The 23,104-nt window shown below is 35.4% G+C and overlaps 1 protein-coding gene and 1 long non-coding RNA gene across 25 annotated transcripts; one reads left to right on the top strand and one right to left on the bottom strand.

The window, feature by feature from the left end:
* On the bottom strand, nucleotides 1-19,628 carry LOC127957967 (uncharacterized). 18 transcript variants are annotated; one of them, XR_008153904.1, is made up of 17 exons: nucleotides 19,258-19,628; nucleotides 19,030-19,091; nucleotides 16,235-16,408; nucleotides 15,696-15,783; nucleotides 13,383-13,448; nucleotides 12,975-13,058; nucleotides 12,644-12,754; nucleotides 12,102-12,156; nucleotides 10,741-10,826; nucleotides 10,449-10,622; nucleotides 9,261-10,206; nucleotides 9,061-9,182; nucleotides 5,424-5,496; nucleotides 3,143-3,227; nucleotides 2,381-2,542; nucleotides 2,133-2,218; nucleotides 1-640 (listed from the first exon to the last, which is right to left on the bottom strand). It is a non-coding gene; the product is annotated as an uncharacterized LOC127957967 (long non-coding RNA). The 18 variants fall into 18 exon arrangements; XR_008153918.1 differs by lacking the exons at nucleotides 19,030-19,091; nucleotides 19,258-19,628 and adding exons at nucleotides 1,002-1,081; nucleotides 18,248-18,949; XR_008153916.1 differs by lacking the exons at nucleotides 19,030-19,091; nucleotides 19,258-19,628 and adding an exon at nucleotides 18,248-18,951 and having other exon boundaries at nucleotides 2,381-2,510.
* On the top strand, nucleotides 3,296-19,268 carry LOC127957965 (uncharacterized). Of its 7 annotated transcripts, none has more exons than XM_052556707.1 (19): nucleotides 3,296-4,465; nucleotides 4,615-4,674; nucleotides 4,971-5,030; nucleotides 7,588-7,656; nucleotides 10,406-10,635; nucleotides 10,755-10,845; nucleotides 12,018-12,178; nucleotides 12,252-12,308; nucleotides 12,659-12,733; nucleotides 12,978-13,070; nucleotides 13,174-13,227; nucleotides 13,416-13,460; nucleotides 13,899-13,970; nucleotides 15,720-15,791; nucleotides 15,888-15,941; nucleotides 16,108-16,155; nucleotides 16,245-16,450; nucleotides 17,550-17,706; nucleotides 19,044-19,268. In XM_052556707.1, exons 5-19 carry the CDS (start codon nucleotides 10,443-10,445, stop codon nucleotides 19,145-19,147), a joined length of 1,482 nt encoding a protein of 493 aa, XP_052412667.1. In that variant the 5' UTR covers nucleotides 3,296-4,465; nucleotides 4,615-4,674; nucleotides 4,971-5,030; nucleotides 7,588-7,656; nucleotides 10,406-10,442; the 3' UTR covers nucleotides 19,148-19,268. The 7 variants fall into 7 exon arrangements, with proteins under 7 accessions (XP_052412667.1, XP_052412669.1, XP_052412671.1 ...); XM_052556708.1 differs by having other exon boundaries at nucleotides 3,299-4,465; nucleotides 12,993-13,070; XM_052556709.1 differs by lacking the exon at nucleotides 13,174-13,227.
* Nucleotides 19,629-23,104: the final 3,476 nt, after the last annotated feature.

Here is a 23,104-nt window from a genome sequence, read left to right as displayed (position 1 = left end):
TAATTTGAGTAACACTTTAATTTATACAATGTCTGTGTGAAGGTCAAAGGTTTGTGTGGTTCTTTGATTCCATTCAATACATTGAAATCAAAGCCATTTTCATATTCTTATTTTCTTCCAAATAATGATGCTCATAATTTCCAATGAGAAAGTAAAAAGTGACAAAGGCATAGAAAACCTTTGATGTTTAACTGAATGAGGAAGAAGCCTTCGGATGAAAACCCTATACAAATGTTAATTTGATTCATATTGCCTCATAGAATTAATGATACTGACAAAAGTCTCATACTTGATTATGACAGTTAATACTAAAAAAAATAAACTGAGCCTGTAATAAACTTTAAAACAATCTTTAAATAATAAAACATTAAGGACACACTTTAATCTATTAACTGCTGAAAGCATCGAGGTGGGGGGGGGGGGGGGCTGACTTTATTCACAACATAACAGAGTACATAATAACTGTCTCAAAAAAAATAATAGAAAGATCTCTATTAGAATAATCCATAACATTTGCAATGGACAAGGTGTAGACTGTGAACTGGTTATGGACTGCAGTTAATGAAACTGTTGCAAGATGGATGTGGGAATGATGGAGGGCTATAGGTAGATCTGTGCTAAGGATGTTGTCCTAGGGTGTCTGGTGGAGAAAAGAAGAAGAAAAAAATGTTAGAGCATTTTATAAGGAAATAATGTTACTGAAAACTTACTGTGTAAACAATAATACAATACTGGACAGTGAACATCATGTAAAATGCACACAATACTGTCAACGACCTCTGTACTAGATACTACACAGCTGTGCCACTGAAATCAGATTCATGAACATGATTGTCACAATATTTATTTGAATAATGTTTTTGGGTGAACCATCCCTTTAAGGTCCATGTTTGATAGAGATAATTGCTCATTAAGCAGTATTGCTGTGAAAGCTGACAGTAATGAATAAAACTGAACAAAGTTCTGACTACCATACAATCAAACAGCACAGAGCAACAAACCCAAAGATGAACTGTGTATGTGTGCCCAAACTGTGTGCCCCTACATCCTTCCCGATTTTGTCCTCCAAACAATGTGAAAACTGAAGTCAAAGAAAACAAATATAGTGAATGTATTTATGTAAGTTGTGCTACACATTAGCCAAAAAAAGGGTTAAAATACAAACATGACATTGTAAAACCATTTTGCTTGCCATTTTAAAGCATAAAACATATAAAAAATCCTAAAAACAAAACACCCATTAAATGTTAACTGTTATGGGGAACATGTATTCACGTTAATATACCCGTATATTCTGAAAATAGTAAATTTAACATAGCAATTGTTTTACGTGTAGTAACTGTAGTAGTTACATGTATACTCCTTTACATTTAATGCTCTCATAAATATAACATAGAATATTAAACCTACATTTAAAATAAATATTTTAGTACAACGTAAATTGTAGTCAGAATCATTGCACTCCTATTCTCTTCAATTATTTCCAAAATTAGACAAGGACTCTACCATCAAATGTAAGTTGTGCTCTGGAGAAACATGACTCAGGTCCACACACATCTGTCAAAGCATCTGTCAGAGCAAACTGCAAATAATATTTCTTTACTGAAGCATTTTCTCCGCTACTTTCAAGTTTTGTACTCTGTATGTGACCCAAATAATCCTATCTACTCCAAGTTATAAAAGATGCTGCTGGTTCAGATTAAACAGAAGACTTTTATTTGTATGGATGTCGCCATCTTTGATAATACTTTACTATACTACTTTCCTTTAATTAGAGCAGTGGTTCTCAGTTCCAGTCCCCATGCCCACCAGCTGAGTTAATGAATTTAAATACTGCTTGACTTTAGTTACTTGTTCATATAGTTACTTTTTCACACAGACAGCAATCGAAACACTATTGTAAGCAGTTGTGTGCAGAGAACATTGAGACTCACATCTGTAAGTAGATGCGGAAAATAAAAATAAAGAAAATAAAATGTGGCATTTTATCAAATTAATCTAGAACATTATTTAATTAAGATAATTGGTTGCAGCCTAAAAATTACCCATTCAAATATAGACAACAGTGTGCTAAACAACTGTTTACATATAGGAAGAGGTTTGGTGGTGAACAGTGGGAGAAAGATCCTCACCCAAAGTTTGGCCTGTAATATCCACAGCTGGTGCACCCAGAGGTTCTGGTGAGCTGGCTGCAGAATGAAGGAGATCCGCTCAAAATCTGCTTTACAACATTAAATCTTGGTTATATGAGGTAATTCTTCTTGAGTGGTCTAATGGTACTCAATGGAAGTTTGTTGACACCCCCAAGTTGTTTTGGTATACAAAAATACAGTCAACATTGTTGAAACAACAACAAACAACAACAACAAAAAATATATACCTGAAAGAGGAGTTTGTGGGAGAAGAGACAACTAGATCTGTATAGATTAGATCATGGTGGTCTCCATAAATAGACCGGCTGCAGAAGACTGGATGATGGAAGGACTACAGCCAAACATCAGGACAGAAGTCTGCATGAGTCGGGTAAGCAGAATAGATTGCACTGTAAATAAACATCATTAAAACAAATGGTAAAGTCACTAAATTAAATCCCTATAAATCAAAGCAATTTTGAACTAACTATATGAGAAATCTGGCAATCAGAGATGCAGGATGCTAGTTTTTATTTTTAAATTACCCCTTCAATGTCTTCATTAAGAAATGTTCAAGAAAATGTCACTTTTATAGCAAAAGGCAATAAATATAATTATTATTATGATTATTCTCTATATTGCACAAGGCTGAGCGAAAAACTTTCTGCATAATGTGCACATGCATGTCTTTAGGTCACAAGGTTTGGAATTTTATGGATTTATAGTATTGCATACATTTACATTTCTAACAATTATAGAACATAAAATAATATTCTTTGTTTTTTTTATTTTGCCATGCGTTTAACGTGACGTGTATCGCAGTTGATTTGGGATCAAATTTGTTTGTTGCTAACTGAACATGCACCGCGGTTGGTTCCAAAACGCGTTGCTTCAACATATGGTCGGTTAAAACGGTTTAAAATTAGTTCACTATTAAAAACCTTTCAACAATCTCACCAATGACAAACATACTATCATAAATCTATACATTTCCACCTTTCATACTTTACCTCTCAACCATAACTCCACCACATCTTGCCCTGAGGACTTCTTCATCCCTTGGCTCATTGGCGACTCGCGCGCGTACATCGCCACCTATGGGGTTGCCCAATTTATAATAATAAAAAAAGGAACTCTCAGTCTGGGAGGAAAATAAAGAAGTAAAACAAAACAAAAAAATATATGGCTTATATTTTTGGTAACACCATTGCTTTGAATATAATAGGAAAACACTATTATTATTATTATTATTATGTTTAATGCAAAGTTAACGCTGTGTGTCATTATATCATTGTACATAAAAAAAATATATAAAAAAATTAAAATAATTATTTTTCTTAAAACTTAAATTCTTACTCGCGTGCCAAGCCCGCGAAACCGGGCAGCGGGCCTATATAAGCAGGGGTCTGTGCCCACCGCGCGCACAGCCTGACTCAACTTTGAGTGACATCCCCAGCAGTGCGTTTTCCTGAGGTAAATTACTTTTTACTTAACCTATTTAGTTAAATGACTTTGTAAAAGTATGGACCGACAACAAAAGTAAATGACATTTAAAACTATGAAGAAAGAAAGTAATAAATTGTAATTATAATAACAATCCGTCTGAGGGAACAGTTCGTTTTTCTGAGGGTTATACTACTAAAATAAATAGCAGACGTTTTCACTCATGAAACCAGTTAAATTGTAGTAAAAATTGGACTTATAGAAATTTTTCTTTTCCGTTAATTGTATCACATTTCACGAAGACGATTTTCCGTCGTTTAATATATATTTACAGGCCGCTCATCAGCGCCGTTAAACACCGAAATGCCGTTACATCCGTGTGACGTCATTGCTGATAGAGCCAATCCGCTCCGTTTGAGAGACGCTCTTTCATTTTAGAGTTATGTCATGTTAACATTACTTTAAAAGAGACCAATCATACAATTATTCTTAATAATATCTTCATTATTCACAATTGTATGGAAAGTAGTGCGTTGTCAGGTTTAACCGCGAGCGCGTAAACCCTTTCTCTAACACACGCTGGCGCGTGCACTTAGAGAGAGAGCGAGAGAGAGACAGACAGAGAGAGAGAGAGATAAAACTCATAATCCTTGACACCTTTATAGAAATCGGTGATTCTCAAGAATGAAAATGCATTTTTACTTTGGCTTATTTGTTAGTGGGCTGTAAGGTCTCATCAGAAACATTGCTCTGCATTCTTCTTCTTATCATGCTTTATTAAATAATATTATACATATCCATCAGAGACTATAAACTTTGGGATTTAATAGACTACAGTGAAATTAATTATCTTCTCTCTCTTTTTCAGTGTCGATTGCCGTCTTATTGTTGTAAGTGGAGTCAACGCCATTTCTTATTTGCCAGATTTATCACAACATGTTTAATCAATAATCACTGATGAAAGTGAAAACATAATGTGTACAGATATATCTCACTCATATGCGTTGTTCTTTTTCTCTGTTTTCTTGTTTGTCTACAGTAGCTACATACACCACAACGGCTCTTTTAAGAGCCACATCTTGAGAACGTCTTTGACTTTGTAAGTATATATTTTAAATGACCACTCAGTATTTGGGTTTAGATCAATTACAACAACATCATACAGCATGTTAGTAATGTCTTAATGAAGACATTAAAGGAATACATAAAGGAATAAAAATAAAAAAATTATTAAATGCATGTATGAATGAAATGGAAACAAAACTAGCATTGTGCATCTGATTTGCCAGATTCATCATAACATACTAATTAATCAATAACCACTGATGAAAGTGAAAACATTTTAAAGTGTACAGACATATCTCACTCGTATGCGTTCTTCTTTTTTGTCTACAGCAGCTACATACACCACAACGGCTCTTTTAAGAGCCACATCTTGAGAACATCTTTGACTTTGTAAGTATATATTTTAAATGACCACTCAGTATTTGGGTTTAGATCAATTACAACATCATGCAGCATGTTAGTAATGTCTTAATGAAGACATTAAAGAGATTCTTACATACATAAATACTAGCATCCTGCTAGACTCTGATCTCTGATTTGCCAGTTTCATCATAACAATTGATTTTTGATACCAGGAATTCACATTTTTAAAGGGATAGTTCACCCAAAAATGTTAAATCTGTCATTAATTACTCAACCTCCACGTCATTTCTATTTTCGAAACACAAATTAAGATTTTTCGATGAAACTCTCCAAAATGGCAGAAGACGTAACTCAGGAAGAATAGCAGTTGAAATGAATTGTTATTTCTGTTATCTTTGTGCTCAAAAAGTATTCTCGTACCTTCATAAAACTGAAGTTGAGCCACTGATGTCACATGGTCTGTTTTATTGATGTCCTTACTACGTTTCTGGACCTGGGAACATTACAGTTGCATTGAAGTTGATATCAGGAATTGCCCATGCAACTAGTGAAAATAGAATTACTGGTATTCTAAATAATATTTTAACTAAGAAGAGGTATGCTAATGAGTTAATGAATATTAAGGAGATCTGCTTTTCCCATAATCTTCTTTTTAGAGTCAATTTAGGCAAAAGATGGAGAAAGAACATTCATGGACAGAAACGGCCCCTCATTTATTTTTTTAGTCAATAAAACAATTATATTATGGCTAGATTTTTTTTTTTTTTTTTACAAATATTTGTTAATTGTTTTAAAGTAGTTTTTATCCTGTTTCTATTTATTGTTATAAGTCCTTTGGATGATTAAAGAAAAACAAATGAACAAGGCACCACTGGATTCAAACTCCACCACTTAAACCATCATATCTTGGTAGCAGAAACAATTTTGTATATACATAACTATAAAAGATTATTTACTATTATTCTGGGTCAATCTTAAAAAATATCTTTAAAAATTAGTTCGGATGACACTCACTGTCTCATGACCAGACATGTGCCAGTATTCGGTAATGCAATATATCACGGTAATTAATATGCACAATATTGTTATCATGGGCACTTCTAAATACTGTGAATAATTATATTACAAATTATTCAGAATTTGGGATGCATTTTAAGAATACTTTTCCCATCAACTGGTCAAAATGCACAACACCACTGTATGTGTGTGCTCTGATGTAAACAAGCACACATGAGAAGCACATGAGGAACACTCGATTGAAAGCACATTCATGCTGACAGCAGATGGCGCTAAACTGCAGAAAATGCAGCCCTTACCCTGGAAACCCCCAAAATAAAGCAGCTGCACTACTTTCAAAAAACGTATTTAAGTAGATTTCAATAACTATTTATATTTGTATATTCGCTGTGGTGCTCAACACAGCACCAAATACTTAAATATTTAGACTTAATAGGCCATTCATTTTAAAACTTTTTTTTTTACATTTTAATCTGGACTGCAACATGCCCTAGCTATTGTTTCAAAGTGTTTTGATTCTTTGTTGTTTGTTTACACTTTACATTAGGGCTTCATTAGGTAACAAACAATTAAAATTTCTTCTGAACATTCATTGATCTTAGGTATTCCAATATTTAATAACACAGTGTTAAAATCTAAAGTTGCAACTGTGTCATTTAATGAGCTAACATGAACTAAGACTTGTACTTTTTTAACAAAGATTAATAACTTCTGTAGCAAATGTAGCTATTGCTTATTGTGAATGTTAATGCAGTAACTAAGGTTAACTAATGAGGTCTTATTGTAAAGTAATACCAGTAGCACTTTATTTTACAGTCCTGTTCCTCATGTACATACTATGTACTTATTATAGTAATTACAATAACTATGTAATAACTAGGTACTAATCCTGAACCTACCCCTAAACCTAACCCTACCCCATGTAGTTACCTTGTATTACCAGCTTTACTAATTACTAACTTTCTTAGATAAATACAATTTAAGTACACTATAAGTACGTGTTAGTACACGTACTGTAAAATAAAGTGTAACCGGAATACCTATTGGTCTTTATAGTTCTTTTGTGTAAAACCTTAACTTTATATATTTTTCTGTATTGCTTTATTGTATTTTTATTTAAATATTCCGTTTTTTTTTTTCTTTTTATGAAAAAAGTTATTAAACCTGTTATACTTCATTATAACCATTTTTTTATACTAAATTTCAATATTGTGATAATACCGTATACTGTGATAAAGCATTAGTAATTAAATCGCAACATGAAAATCTGATACTGGTATATCCCTACTCATGTCATTAAATTTAGGTCAGATGAAATTTATATTTTTACATTCATTTTGACATTTTAGCCATTCTTATGAGTTTAGTTCCTCATCCAACAATTATCATCTGGTTGGAATTAGAGAAATTCCAACTAGTTGAATTAAATGGATAAACTATCTAAAATAAGTGACCACACATATTTATTAACCTTTTGGATGCTATTTCCAGGCAAACATTTAGATCCAATACTTTAAACACAACGACAAAACTGACATTACCTGTTATATTGCTTCCCCAATTACAGAAAGTTCTCTACAGTCAACCACACTCACTCAACAACGTTATCCACAGTTCACACTTGATCAAAACCAAGGTATGTGTATTTATTGTGACAGAATTATTAGACATTACGCATTGTCACGCATATTAGACATTGGTTCTGAATTCCAATCTTGGGGACCTATAACTAGGGGTGCTCCGATCACGATCGGCCGATCATTAATGCGCATCTCGTCAGTAAAGCCGGTTCTCTAATCAGCTGTTAATTCCATCAGGTGCGTGATTTCACATAGAGCAGCTGTTACTACACAGAGCCGTTGTTAATAGAGAAGATGCACCAAAAAACGCTGAAAATGAAGTGGATTTGCGCATCTTCTCTATTAACAACGGCTCTGTGTAGTAACAGCTGCTCTATGTGAAATCACGCACCTGATGGAATTAACCGCTGATTAGAGAACCGGCTTTACTGACGAGATGCGCATAACGATCGCCCGATCGTGATCGGAGCACCCCTACCTATAACACTACACATTCTGGATGTCCGTCTCATCTAGCATGCTCTGTTGGGTTAAGGGGATTCTATTATATGATAAGTTAAACCACATGTGAAAGACATCCAAAATGTGCAATGCAAGTGTCTTCCAAAACTTGAGTTGAGAACCACTGCAATTTGGCTTATCAGGTTAGTGCAGTGCATTTTCTGTGTGTGTTAATATCACAGTACCATGGATTGCAAAAAACCATCTTACTGGACATTGCGAAGAAAAGCCAAGGCTAAGGTGGACAAACAACTCCAGTCAATGGAAGCATCACTACCATCATCATGGAACATGGAACAGTATGGTGGCATGAACAGTGACACAAGCAGCATCGCTGATGACAACAATGACTTTATGGACGGTTTGTCCCATATTGATGAGCCTGAATGTGTCACCATGGCAAGTGCTTCACATAGCAGTGAATCTGACACAGACTCAGACACAGATTCTGAACTGCATCCAAATTCCCTTAATGATGACTTGGCAACCTGGGCAACAGAACAACAAATAACACATGTGGCACTAAATTCATTACTTAATATCCTCCGCAAGCATGATCTGAATCTGCCAAAAGATGCCAGGACACTATTAGGAACAGCGCGTTCAAATAGAACTGAAGTCCAAAACAAGGCTGGTGGCCAGTACTATCATTTTGGTCTACTGGAATCCATTTCAGGTGTACTCTACAACAACATGGACATTTTGCGGAATGTGAGCAATTTGAAGCTCCAGGTGAGCATCGATGGTCTGCCTCTCTACAAGAGTTCATCAACTCAATTCTGGCCCATTCTTGTAACTGTGCAACATTTGGTGCAGGAGGAACCTGTGACAATAGGTTTGTTTTGTGGTGATAGTAAACCAAGCTCACTGAATGAGTATCTTGAAGACTTCATCTGTGAAATAAAAGACTTAAGTCATGGTTTTGAATTTGAAGGACTCAAGTTAACTTTACAGCTTACCTCAATGATTTGCGACGCACCTGCACGTGCTTTTCTGAAAAAAGTGAAGGGCCATGCAGGCTACCATGGATGCGAAAAGTGCATTCAGGATGGTGTGCACCTGGAGAACAGGATGACATTCCCTAGAAATGACATGCCTCTTAGAAATGATGACAACTTCAGAAATAAGACTGATCCAGATCACCACCATGGCATCTCACCACTAGAAGAAACATCCTTGGATATGGTCTCTGGATTCCCCCTTGATTACATGCACCTTGTGTGCCTTGGTGTCATGAGGCGGCTTCTCCACTTGTGGCTTCGACTGGGTCCTCTAACTTGCAGGCTGTCAGGATTTCAAGCCACTGTGCTGACAGAAAGGTTGGTTGGTGCCAAAAAAAATGTACCTATGGAATTTGCGCGCAAACCAAGGGCAGTGAGGGAAATAGATCGTTGGAAGGCGACCGAGTTTAGACAGTTTTTATTGTACACAGGCCCTGTTATGTTGAAAGACCTACTCAGCACGGATGTATACAAAAACTTCCTGCTGTTTTTTGTGGGAATCTTCATCTTGTGCAATAACAGCCTAATTGGTGATCACATCGACTATGCCAATGATATTCTGCGACTTTTTGTCGCACACTTTGGACAGCTATACGGCCCCAAATTCCTGTCCTACAACGTCCACTGTCTTGTACATCTTGCAGAAGATGCAAAACACCATGGTGTCCTCGACAACTTCAGTGCTTTCCAGTATGAGGATCACCTTAACAAGCTGAAAAGACTCCTGCGGAAACCTACATGTCCTCTGAGTCAGATTGTGAGAAGGTTCTCAGAAATGCAAAGCTGCAGCAAAAAAAAGGAGAAAAACAACCCACCAATGCTCAGAAAACAACACACAGCTGGCCCTCTACCTGAATGTTTTCATGGATCTTCACAGTACAAAGAAATAAAAACCTGCTCTTACACTCTTAAACTGGACCAGGCCAACAGTTATGTTTACATTGATGGGAAAGTTGCAAAGCTGCAAAATATAATTTCAGCGAAGGATGACATTTACGTGGCCTACACTACCTTCAACAATCATGAACCTTTTTTTGATTATCCACTTCCATCCTCAGAACTTGGTATTCATCTAGTTCATGGCATCTCAGGACCAACACATTTCTGCAAGTTTGAGAACATTGAGGCGAAAGCTTTCTTAGTTCCTTATGACCGTAATTTTGTTTCAGTCCCTCTTTTACACACACACTAATTTTTTATTTTTTTATTTTTTTTGGACTTGCTACTTTTATTTTGGGTAACTGAATCATGAATATGAACAACTGAAATGTAATAAGAATCGTTACACTTTATGGGGCTTTAGGTTGTTCCAGCTAAAATAAAACAACAACAAAAAGAACATGTACCTGATAGTGGAGTTCGTCGGAGAAGGGAGTACCGGTCCTGTAGCAAAGTCCTGGTACTCAGATGGCCACTCATGGTGGCCTCCATACAAAGACTTGGACCGGTTACTAAAGAGCGTCAGGTTGATGGAGGCACCACAGCCAGATAAGGGTTGGACCAAGCATCAGGCCAGAATTCTACATGAGTCGGGTAAGCAAGTTAAAATACACTTTAAATAAACATTAAAACAGATGACAAAATTACTAATACATGATATTCCACAGCTTAATGTTTTCATGAATTAAGTTCACATACTTTGATCATTTCAGCATCATTTGACAACATTTCCAAAAAATGGAAAAGGGCATGCTACACTTCTGACATCTCAGAATCTGAAAATTCTATAAAAAGAATTCACAAGTAAGTTGTAAAAATACATATTTCACTTTAAAAAGATACATTGAAAAGTAATTTCAACAAACAGTAATATTCAGTCTTCTGAAACTATAGAAAGTTTATGTGAGTAACATAGATAAATTTAAGTTATTTACTTATAATCTTGAATTCAGCCCTACCTTTTCACTCACAATTAGTAACCAGCCATGTTCAGTTTCTAATGCAAGGCTCGACATTAACGCTTTTCAGCTTGTCCGGGACAAGTGGATTTTGTGAAGGGGCAAGTGAAAGAATTGTACTTGACCGACAGGACAATTAACCTCATTAAAATTTGAATAAACAATAAATAGGGCAGCACGGAAACTTTGGCGAGAATGACTCTGATTGTATTACTTTTAGTGTAAACTCTGATTAAGGTCACATAAGTTGAGGCTCGTACAGCCTGTCTGACTCATGGAGAAATCAAAACTATAAGCGCAACAGCACACACAAAGAAACAAATGCGAACAAACATAAATATTGTAATTCCATCAGGTGCGTGATTTCACATAGAGCAGCTGTTACTACACAGAGCCGTTGATCACAGACATGCTGTGCAAATCCTAGCATATAATGAACTTGGATTTGCGCAGCTTGTCTGTGAACCATGGCTCTGTGTAGTAATAGCTGCTCTATGTGAAATCACACTACTGATGAAATTTACCGCTGATTAGAGAACCAGCTTTACTGAAGAGATGTGCATTAATCATCGGCTGATATATATCGTGCACCCCTATTTAACAAAGTCTATACTAAAATTATTTTAGTCCACCAACGTTAATCCGGTCATTTATCTCCGGTCTGGTTTAATTGTCGGACTAAAATCACAGATTTTGCGATATGATTGGTCAGCCTGCATGTCAATCAAACTTTCTGCAAAGGGTCAATTTTGCCAATTTTTTTGCCACATTCACGTAAGAAGAGCTTTTTTATATATATTTTGGCCTTTTCCTAACCTTCCTGGGTTATTGTACGGTGTCAGAAAACCTGTATATAGACCACAGAAAGTAGTATGCACCCTTTTTGGAGTTTGAATTGGAAAAGGAAATTACACTGTATTTGTTGCTTAAAATTTGTTTAAATTGACAAACATGCTAGTTTATTACCTATAGAATCCATTTTTGTAAAATAATCTAATTCCCTGATTTTGCTCTTAGAAAGAAAACATTCTCATCAGATGATGAGCTTCATGAAACCCCCAACAAAAAAGTTAAAATGAATAGAGACAAAAATCCACCTACACCAAAAATCCAGCCCGCACCAAAAGTCCCGCCTGCACCAAAACCTCCAGCACCTCTAAAATACATCAAGACAAAAGGTAAAAATACAATAAAACAGTTAAATGACTAAGGCATAATAGTGTGTGACTGCTGAGTGCTATTCTTTTTCAGGTCCTGTTGTACGACCTCTGCTTACAACAAGCAAAGCAGTGAACTCTTTCAGCAATTGTGAGTTTTAAATTGAGAAAACTGATATTTGTGGATGTTTTGTTCCATGCTCAAGAATGTTCCTTAGCCATGGTAAGATCTATGTATAGCACAGGCTCTCGTGATTTGTTGGTTTACATCACTTTTCTTTTTCAGCTTCACCCAATTCTGTTGCCATTTTAACAGTTTGGACAGAACTACTATCATTACATTCATAACTTGAGGATTTACATACTAATGATGATTTAATAATAAACATTTGGTTGCCAATTAGAAGTGATAGCAATCTCAAGCTTTAGTAAGGCTTTGTGTAGTACAAAATCTTGTTTTGTGAGGCAGACATAACATCTACATACCAATTCTTTCAACAGCATTTGTTAATCACCACCAAAGGGCCATGGAGAAGCCAGAGCAGGCCCGTTTTGAGACTTTCCCCAGCTGTCAAGGTAACAGGCTCTACATGAGTACTGTAAACACAATGTAAAAGCTGTAAATTCACAGCATTTATGACAACTCAAAAGCCTGACTCCATAACAGGGTGGGTCAAGTTTCCGATTGCTGAATAAATAGATGACATGCAGTTTGTAAACTTATTATTCAAGTTGATTTTCTGATCATATTTTTATTCCTTTAATGAATAAAAACCAGCCATTAAAATGAATGTCATGTAAAATTATTTAAATTTACCAGTTCCATCATTGTCAGCTCCAGATGTTCCCGTGAGCTTCTCCCAGGCAGATGAGCCACAAGATCATTGGGGTGGACACTCACCTGACATTCAAGGTAAAAAAAACAAAAAAACAATTAGTATTTGGTAAAAGAAAACAAAAAGGACAATTACTGTACACACATAAGGTAATTCAGCATGTTATGTACAATCTGTCAGAGAATGCATTTTCTTTGCTGAGACCTTCAAGTTCCAAGCAAGAAAGAACACAGCGTAAGTTGTATGACTCACTTTTGGTAAATACTGTAGGATTTCATCTAGGTTTACTATAGAAAATGTGCTTGTTTAAAGCAAAAAATGTAAAGCTAAATAAGCTAAAATACAAAGAAATAGAGAGCACAATTCAGTTGAAGCAGCAGAATGAGTACCTTTTGTAACGTTAATGAGCTTCTCTCATTCAGACCGCCAGCTGGAAACTTGGGAAGAACACCCATCTATCACTCAAGGTAAAAAACATTAGTTAGTATATGGAGGAAATCAAAAACTAGGGGTGCTCCGATCACGATCGGCCGATCGTTAATGCGCATCTCGTCAGTAAAGCCGGTTTTCTAATCAGCGGTTAATTCCATCAGGTGCGTGATTTCACATAGAGCAGCTGTTACTACACAGAGCCGTTGTTAATAGAGAAGATGCGCAAATCCACTTCATTTTCAGCGTTTTTTGGTGCATCTTCTCTATTAACAACGGCTCTGTGTAGTAACAGCTGCTCTATGTGAAATCACGCACCTGATGGAATTAACCGCTGATTAGAAAACCGGCTTTACTGACGAGATACGCATAACGATCGGCCGATCGTGATCGGAGCACCTCTATCAAAAACACAATTGCAAATGAGTCATGGCCTAACACAACCTAATACAGTTTTTTTCACTTTTTCTAATTAGAGAACAAATTCTCTGCCTTAAGACTCTATCAAGACCAAAGACTATCAACCACACAACAAGGAAGAATGCAAAGTAAAAAAAATAAAAAAAAGTCAATTTCAGTCATTACTAGGGTATCACTAAAAGGGGTCATATGCTATTTTAAAGACCATTATTTTGTATATTTGGTGTAACAGAATATGTTGACATGAAAACATTTTTCAAATACTGTACATTATTGTAGTTCCTCTATGTCCCGCCTCTCTCAAAAACGTCATTTTCAACAAAGTCCCTCCTTCCGTCAAGCACAGGCTGCTCTGAATGGCCAACTGACCCAATGCATTGTTATTGGCCGAACATCGCAAGCACTCGTCGGAAATGCAACGCCCCTTTCCATAATTGCAAGCTTCATCTTTCAAAGTAAATATCAAGACTGTTAATAATGTCCTTCGTTTTACCATCAGTTCAAGCCCGAAAGGGCAACAGAGTCACGTGACAGACACAGTGATGATGCAGTACACAAGCCACGGTTAAGACAGCTTATGTGCTATGATTTCTGACAGTCTGTTTACTCTGCTGTGATGTTACCCTCACACACACACGTAATCACACAACATGTTACTCTACGCTGCGCAAAACTCTGCATTTGAACAGTCAATAGCAAACACTTAAACTATTAAGAAAACATACTTAAAGTAGCTGATTCAGAAGAAGCACCAGATTCAATTCAAGTTTATTTGTGTAGCGCATTTTACTATACAATCGTTGCAAAGATTGTCATAGCAAAGTCGGAATTTACCTTTTTTTTTTTTTTTTTTGAAATAGCGCACAGCCAGCCTTGTACTCTCCTAGGTTCACAAAACTGTCATCCATTAAATGTGTTGTACAAATTTGAACATCTGGGCTGTTCTGTTATAAATAAATCTTAACAATGATTCCTCATTGCATATACTTTCGGAAGGCCACATAAAGTGCTTTTGCTTAGAAACACAAAGCGTCTCCCTGACATGACTGCTTTAACACTAACTGCGGTTCCTGAAACCACACCTTTTTTTTTGAGTGAACATTTGGGCGGCATTACGCAAATATTTCCACATCTTGACGTAGATGTGTAGGGGCGTGTTTGAATGAGCCATTTAGCACGGTCTGGATCAGCCTTATCTTTTAGATAGAATAAATCCTTTAGTGGGAGACTTTAAGCTTTGTAACTCTGTAGATCTTATACATGTACAAATACCTACATAACACACTGAAGAAAAGGAAAAATAGAAATCACATTATATGACCCCTTTAGGAGCCCTTGAGCCAGATTTACTAAACAGGCCAAATTAGCATTAGAGCACAATTCCATAAATTTGCCGATGGGAGGGAAAATTATGCGTGCGATTTACTGACAATGCAAACTTTACAGAACAGACGAAGCCAGATCATTCCCACAATAACTAGTGCAATCTACCAAGTGCAGCGCAAATTACCACCTGCTTTAAGAAGTGCCTTTTTTGGGCATTACAAATATAGCAAATACAAATAATTTGAAGAGCACAAATGTTATTAAATCATTGCGTTATTCATCTTAATACTCACCTCCCATAAATTTTGTGTCTCAAAGGAAAACTACTACAAATGCATATTCAAGGTTAAACGCAAAAACAACTGTCCACATCTTTTTCAGCACTAATACTTTACTGCGCCTCTTTAGTAAATCCTGACAGTACTATTTTAACACCAAAAGAAGGTTTGTGCTGGTGCAAGCTGTTAGTAAATCTAGCCCATATTGTATCAGTGTCATGCACTGTCAATGTAGCAAATACAACTTACCAACTTCACCTTTCTTAACTCCAGCTGTTCCAGTGAGCTTGTCCAATGAAAATGAGCAAGAAGATGCTTGGGATGAACACCCATCTAACTTTCAAGGTAAAAGAACATTCATAAACACATGCAGTAAACACATACACTGCAAATTAATAACACTAGGTTTATTAACATAACATTTTCTGTACAATCCATCAGTGAACACAATCTCTGAACAAAGATCCTCAAGTACTCACCAGCCAAGAACAAATAGTAAGTCATTTGTAATTATTATTTTTTTTGCCTGTTGACAGCATCGTTGCTCAAAAAGTATGTGTATCATCAGCCTAAGGCTTTAAGCATGTAGCCATATCTTCAGAAACTCAATTTTTCATGACGTGTTAGTTTAATCACATTTAAGAGCTTTATGTGCTTGCAGGTGCTTCTGGTGTGAGACGATGGAGCTGCATCACTAATCAATGTACACGTACGTTAAATTGAAGTGCTAAATTTGTAAAATTATACATCTTATAGTTCAATTAAAATACTCTCCCAGATAAACTTACTGTGTTGCAGCTGTTGAGAGGACAATTCTGGAGGCACTTAATGAACTGGACATGAAGATCAACCATCTGACTTCAGTGGTCCAGTCCCTGGCAGCAAACAACCGTTCCAGTGCTCCAGTGGTGGACAGCGAGGATGAGGTCTTTCCTCTCACAACCATGGAGGAACTAGACAAACTGGAAAGAAAATTATCAGAGAAAGCAATGATGCAAAAGATGGTAAAAATCATTGACATTTGAAGGTTTAACAGTTGCAATGAAGTAAATAATATCTATTATATACCCGGTTTCACAGACCAGGCTTAAGGCTAGTCCCAGACTAAAATGCATGTGTGAGCTGTCTTAACTCAAAATAACTTGCAATAACATTTCGTACAATATGTCAGTGCCATTGTTTCATCTCAAGATGCACACATGCAGCATTTTTATAAAAGCAAAACTAGGACCTATAGTCCTGATTTAAACTAATCCCTGTTCTGAGCTCAGTAGTAACTGATTACATGCAATCTGGATTACGTAAACAGATTCTAGTAAATAAAGAACTTGTAATTATATAAAATTACATTTTATAAAACTCATAATCAGACTACAGTTACTTTTTATGGATTACATGATTAAATATTTACAATATAGTAATAGATTATTATACATTCGATTATTAATGTTTAAGAACATAGCATCTGCATCAACACATTGATTTTTACAAAAAAAAAATTGTCGTCTGATCACCTAATATATTTATTTAAAAGTACTCATGAGATTTTAAAATATATATATTTTTAATAATTGTCACATTTCTATGTTCTTTGGTTCTGCGACACCGGTTATGCTCACATGACATGCAGGTAAACAAATTAAACTTTTTTTTTAAAATGCTTTATTTTAATTTAAAATCTTTTTGTGATTTAAATAATTATTAGCTTCTCATTAATTGAACTCACAAGCCTCCTAAGGTTCATTCACAAACACCAGTTTGAGAAAACTTGACATAATATATTATTTAATGCATTTCATGCTATAAATAACAACAATTAAAATATATTTACTTACTCTTTGTATTTTTATGTCATATGGTACTTTAAATATCCTATTTAAATTTGATAGACTACTTTTAGATTACTTTTGACCAAACTCATCTGATTACATTATTTAAAACGTGTAATGTAATGGATTTCATTGCTAACTACAATTTTCTAATGTAATTTGGAATCAGTAACAGATTACAATTTGTGAGTAACTACTCAGCTCGGTCTGTGAAACAGGACCATAATGTTTGGGCATTGTCTATAATGTTTTGAAATGTGTTTTTATTTTTAAGGTGAACAGGTTATCCATCAGTGGAGGACACACACTGAAGAAAACAATATGGAGAATATGCTCCAAGGTGTTTGGTCCTGTAGCCAAACAACTAAACTGGTGTGGTAGGGGAGAAAAGCGAGGGATCAGGAAAACAAACATAGGAGCACTCCTAATAGGTAAATTACGTCCAAAATGTTTTCCAATGCACAGTGTACGGGGAACACTTTAAATTAAGGTTCATTAGTTAACATTAGTTAACATGAACTAAGAATTAACAATACTTCTACATAATTTATTAATCTTAATGTTAATTTCAGCATGAATCAATGCATGCATCAATGCATTATTAAAATCATACGTTGTTCGTTAAAGCACGATTACCCCTCGTGAGCTTTTCATACAGATTATTAGGCCTACAAAACATAATATATATTATGCATGTTCCTACCAGCAGATACATGCCGTTTTAACAGTGTAAAACGCGGTTTCATACTCACAAGAGCGTTTTAGAAATGTTAACTTTTGTTTTACGATTAACAGTTAGGCTAAGTGACGAAGAACTGTTGATGAACCACAAAATCAGCTGTTACCGCCACTTGACTAAACCACAGAAACAACTATTCGTCAATATTAAGCTAATACTTATCTGTTTAATTTGCTTTATATAAAATCAAACATACACCACACATATTAATGACAATGAATCTAGATACGTACCTCAGTTTTCCCGCGGCGATCACTTCCACGTGCGCGTCGATGTGATGATTTGTAAGCACATGCGCAGTACTGATGAGGAGTCGACTCCAAAAGAGTCGATTCCTTGAATCTGACCAGCCCAGTTTTCGAAGTAGACTTGATATAAAATTATTAATATTCAACTCAGGCTGTGTCTCCACTAATCTGGGAGTCACTCTAAAAGAACCTGAAACCGGTACCAGTTTAAAGTTTTTATGACTGAAGCAGAATTTCAGCACCACTGGAAATGAACAGTGACCAATCAAATAGAAAGCACAGACATGAAACGTTCTACTTGTATGTTATATTAGCCTACATCACGCTGAGTGGCATTAAAAACAGTAGACAAACATTAATTGCACATCAATTATCTATATTAATTAGATAATATTAAGGCAGGCTAATCATTCTCAGCTAGTAACTCGCATCGGGATCATATGAACAATTAAACAGACATAAGACTAAATAAATGTCTTATTTTACATTATTTTGCGCAGTTAATGCATAATTCTTAAATGGATTTGTTTGGATCGGCATGCATTTATCTTACATGACTAATAGAATAATGAATAATTTAATTGATACTGATACAGACATTATAGCTTTAGGGAAGGACGGATGTTGCAATCATTTTTTATAGTTTGCTTATCATTGTCTAAATTCATAAGAGCCCAGTTTAAAAAAAAAAAAAAAAACATATTTTGAGGATTTAATTAAACAATAAGTGAAAAAAGTTTTATTTGTTAAACTTATTTAAGTTTTACCTTTTAACATGCAGGAGCAGCTATGAAGAATCCCGTGCTTCCGTCGCCAACTGAAGCAGAGGCTGAAAAACACATTAAGGATTATCTCCGCTTGGCCCCAGGGAGAATGCCTTGTTAGTCAACTTGATTTTTTGTTGTTTGTTTGGTTGGTTCAGGATTAAAATAATAATAATAATAATAATAACATAAACGACTGCTTATTTTCATTCACTGTTAATAAAAGGATACAAATCATTCAACAGCATGTTGTGTTCTTTCATTCTGAGTGGAAAATACTTGGGGTTAGTTATTATACTTTTCTCATATGTGAAGACGCATGCATAATCAGTGTAACTAAAGCTGTGATCAATAAAAGGAAATATGAAGGAACGTATAAAATCGTACAATTAAGAACGACGTCTATGCTATGTAAATCAGATGTCTAATAGACGTAACATTCAAATATTAAACGTCTGTAATACGTCTACCGGAGATCGCTGGAACATCGGAAAAAGACGTCTATGCGACGTCTTCCAGATGAGCAAACGCCCTAAAAACGACGTCTCCCAGATGCAAAAGCATACATCGCACAGACGTCCCCGCGACGTACCTGTGCTATCTGGGAACGGAGTAGCTTTACTTCGTTACTGTACTTAAGTAAATTTTTCAAGTATCTGTACTTTACTGGAGTAGTTTTATTTTGAGCAACTTTTACTTTTACTTCACTACATTCCAAAGCATAAAATCGTACTTTTTACTTCACTACATTTCATAAAACATATCGTTACTCCCTATAATATATCACGTGCTCCGACACGCAGAAGCGGTTTCTGATTCATCATGAACGTCATCATGAGTCTTTTCAAAATAAACTTTTAAATCGGATCGCGAATCGCACCAAACGATTCGTTTACGAATTAGAATGATCCGATTGCAGCTGTTCTGGAGTCGACCACTCACTGATTCAAATGAACCGTTTAGTGCGAGTCTCCAGAAGTAAGAACCGGGAGATCTTGTGAGCGCGCGTGCGTCTGATGTTGCTAAAAGTAAGTTATGTCGAAATTTTGGATTAATTATTGTAACTGAAAATCATATTTAGGTCAAAACTGTCAGTTGTTTGGGAACTAAATCCGTTGTAAAGAGTGATCTATTTGAGCCCACTGAAATGCTCGAGTGCAGACGATGCAGACACATCAATTGTACGTAAAAAAAAAAACAACAACAAAAAAAACCCCCATAAAATAACACAGATTAAATACAATAACTCATGCACGTTCAAATTCACCGCTTCCTAATGTTAACAGTTTTATTAAAATGTCCTATGTTACGACGGTTTTTATATTGTTTATCGACAGTAACGTTATACATATGTTTGGATTAACTAGACGAGTAGACAGACATGAATGTTCATCGTACTGAAAATAAGGAAATATTGTTAGCTGAGGCTAACTGTCTAGCTAACAAGCTTGTTAGTGCTAAATTGATGTAATTTTTATAATGTCCAAATATTTTTATTCAGCCACACACACACACACACACACACATATATATATATATATATATATATATATATATATATATATATATATATATATATATATATATATATATATATATATATATATAGATTACATCTGGTTAGAAAAGAAAGGATGTGATGTTCAGAACATGGTAACTACAGTAATTATCAGTGGGAAGAGATGCACCCCGTTTGGCTAGGGGTGTTTTTAAACCACAGACAAGATTTGAGAAGGAAAAAATCATTATGAAATTTGTTTTATTATTTTTTTCCTTAAAATGTTCTTCTTAACTTTTCAGGCCTTATTATCATGTCATATATACAGTACAGACCAAAAGTTTGGACACACCTTCTCATTCACAGAGTTTTCTTTATTTTCATGACTATGAAAATAGTAGATTCACGCTGAAGGCATCAAAACTATGAATTAACACATGCAGAATTATATAAATAACAAAAAAGTGTGAAACAACTGAAAATATGTCATATTGTAGGTTCTTCAAAGTAGCCACCTTTTGCTTTGATTACTGCTTTGCACACTCTTGGCATTCTCTTGATGAGCTTCAAGAGGTAGTCACCTGAAATGGTCTTCCAACAGTCTTGAAGGAGTTCCCCGAGAGATGCTTAGCACTTGTTGGCCCTTTTGCCTTCTGTCTGGGGTCCAGCTCACCCCTAAACCATCTCGATTGTGTTCAGGTCCGGTGACTGTGGAGGCCAGGTCATCTGGCGCAGCACCCCATCAGTCTCCTTCTTGCTCAAATAGCCCTTGATGCCTTCAGTGTGACTCTACAATTATCATAGTCATGAAAATAAAGAAAACTCTTTGAATGAGAAGGTGTGTCCAAACTTTTGGTCTGTACTGTAACTTTGATGTTCTGTAAAACAACTAACTTTAAAATACTTTTTTCTTACTGGTGAAAATCAGATGGTCATCTCTGTTTTCTCTCAGGTACATCACAGTGTAAGCTTCAGAGTGAGCATTACTCTCATCAGCGTAGTCCATATCAACAACAAAAATATATCTCGACTCCATATAGTGGTTATTTTGGAAAAAATCCAAGGTATTTTGAGCAGTAGGATTATAAAAAAAATGTGCTAATATAAAATTAAATTAAGTAGCCTATATAAAATTGCAAACATCTATCTTGCAGTACTTTTTTACTTAAGTACATAAAAAATTTAGTACTTTTGTACTTTCACTTGAGTAAAATTGAAAAAGGAGTACTTTTACTTTTACTGGAGTAATATTTTACCATATGTATCTGTACTTTTACTCAAGTACTTGATTTGTGTACTTCGTCCACCACTGATACTGACCTATGACAACCTGTGACGTGACATGACATTTATTAATCTCATGGATGTAACAGTAAAACTCTTCAACTGACAGATAAAGCTGCAATGCAAGCAAAACTATTTCACAAATGCTTATAGGTCATTAAAATCATTACAAAACACTAACACATTATTTAAGGATTTGGTAACACTGTAAAATAATGTCTAATTTGTTAACATTAGTATATGCAATGGTAACACTTTATAATAATTGCACTCATTAGCTAAGCATTAGTAAATAGTTCATGATTATAAAGCCTTTTCCCTTAATAATAGTCATTATTAAGCAGTAATACATCCATAAATAAATTGTTCTTGGTTTAAAAGCACATATATTACAAAGGAGATTAAAGTCTCAGTTGTCTTATAAAATAAATAAATAAACACAACCCAGTTTGATTCAGAATTCAGAAATATTTATTTCAAGATGCAATAAAAGGAAACTGTACACTTGAATAGCTTTTATGCGATTCTTGAAGGATTAGCATCACCTCCTCTTGTAAGATGGTTTGAGGAATATATCTTCGAGATTGTACCGCTGCTCCCTATATGCATAGTATGCAGTCTTCTTAGGGCACCAACTCCCAGAGGGGGCACCATCCCAGTTGCTCAAAAAAAACAAAAAAAAAACATGCGCCATTCTCCCATCCGCGCTCGCGACCGCTCACACCTCATGTTTGCGGCTGAATGTTCGTAATTGATGGATGGACATCTATGCCTGGGTATAGGACATCAGCAATCCGGAACAGAGAAAAGAAAACTAAAGAAAATAAAACAGGCATAAAGTTGTCTTGACATTGGAGTTTCTAGAGTCTCAAATTTAGGGCCGGTCTCTAAAGTTACATGTGCTATTGTTAAATAATTTTCTAACGTCAGTAGCATTTGAAGAGAATGACTTACAGTCATAAAAACAACTGTAATTGTTCATCTAGGTGACAGCTATAATGCACAATTAAATTGAATGTTTGATATTTATTACAACAAACTGTAAGTCATATGTAAATTATGCTACTTTTTCACATGGGCTCAAATGCAAATTTGAAGCTCAATAGCATTTGAGAAGAAAGACTTGCAGTCATAAAACAATTGTAATGTGTTCATATAGGTGTCAGCTACAATGCACACCTTATACATTTTTTATTAATATTAAAATAAAGTGTTACTAAAGTTATATATATTGTTCTGTGTATGTGATTTCAAAGTCTAGATTGGTCGGATTAACCCTTTAACTGCCGCATCCCT

The sequence above is a fragment of the Carassius gibelio genome, chromosome B5 (assembly GCF_023724105.1).
Source record: "Carassius gibelio isolate Cgi1373 ecotype wild population from Czech Republic chromosome B5, carGib1.2-hapl.c, whole genome shotgun sequence".
Classification (NCBI taxonomy): Eukaryota; Metazoa; Chordata; class Actinopteri; order Cypriniformes; family Cyprinidae; genus Carassius; species Carassius gibelio.
This window is presented reverse-complemented; position numbering and strand designations above follow the sequence as displayed.

Bases quoted from the DNA above. Each gene is read 5' to 3' on its own strand.
- LOC127957965 (XM_052556707.1), top strand. From the start codon at position 10,443: ATGTACCTGATAGTGGAGTTCGTCGGAGAAGGGAGTACCGGTCCTGTA. The intron at 13,971-15,719 runs GTAAAAAAAATA...TCTTAACTCCAG, and splicing joins ACAACAAGGAAGAATGCAAA to CTGTTCCAGTGAGCTTGTCC. The intron at 15,942-16,107 runs GTAAGTCATTTG...ATGTGCTTGCAG, and splicing joins TCACCAGCCAAGAACAAATA to GTGCTTCTGGTGTGAGACGA.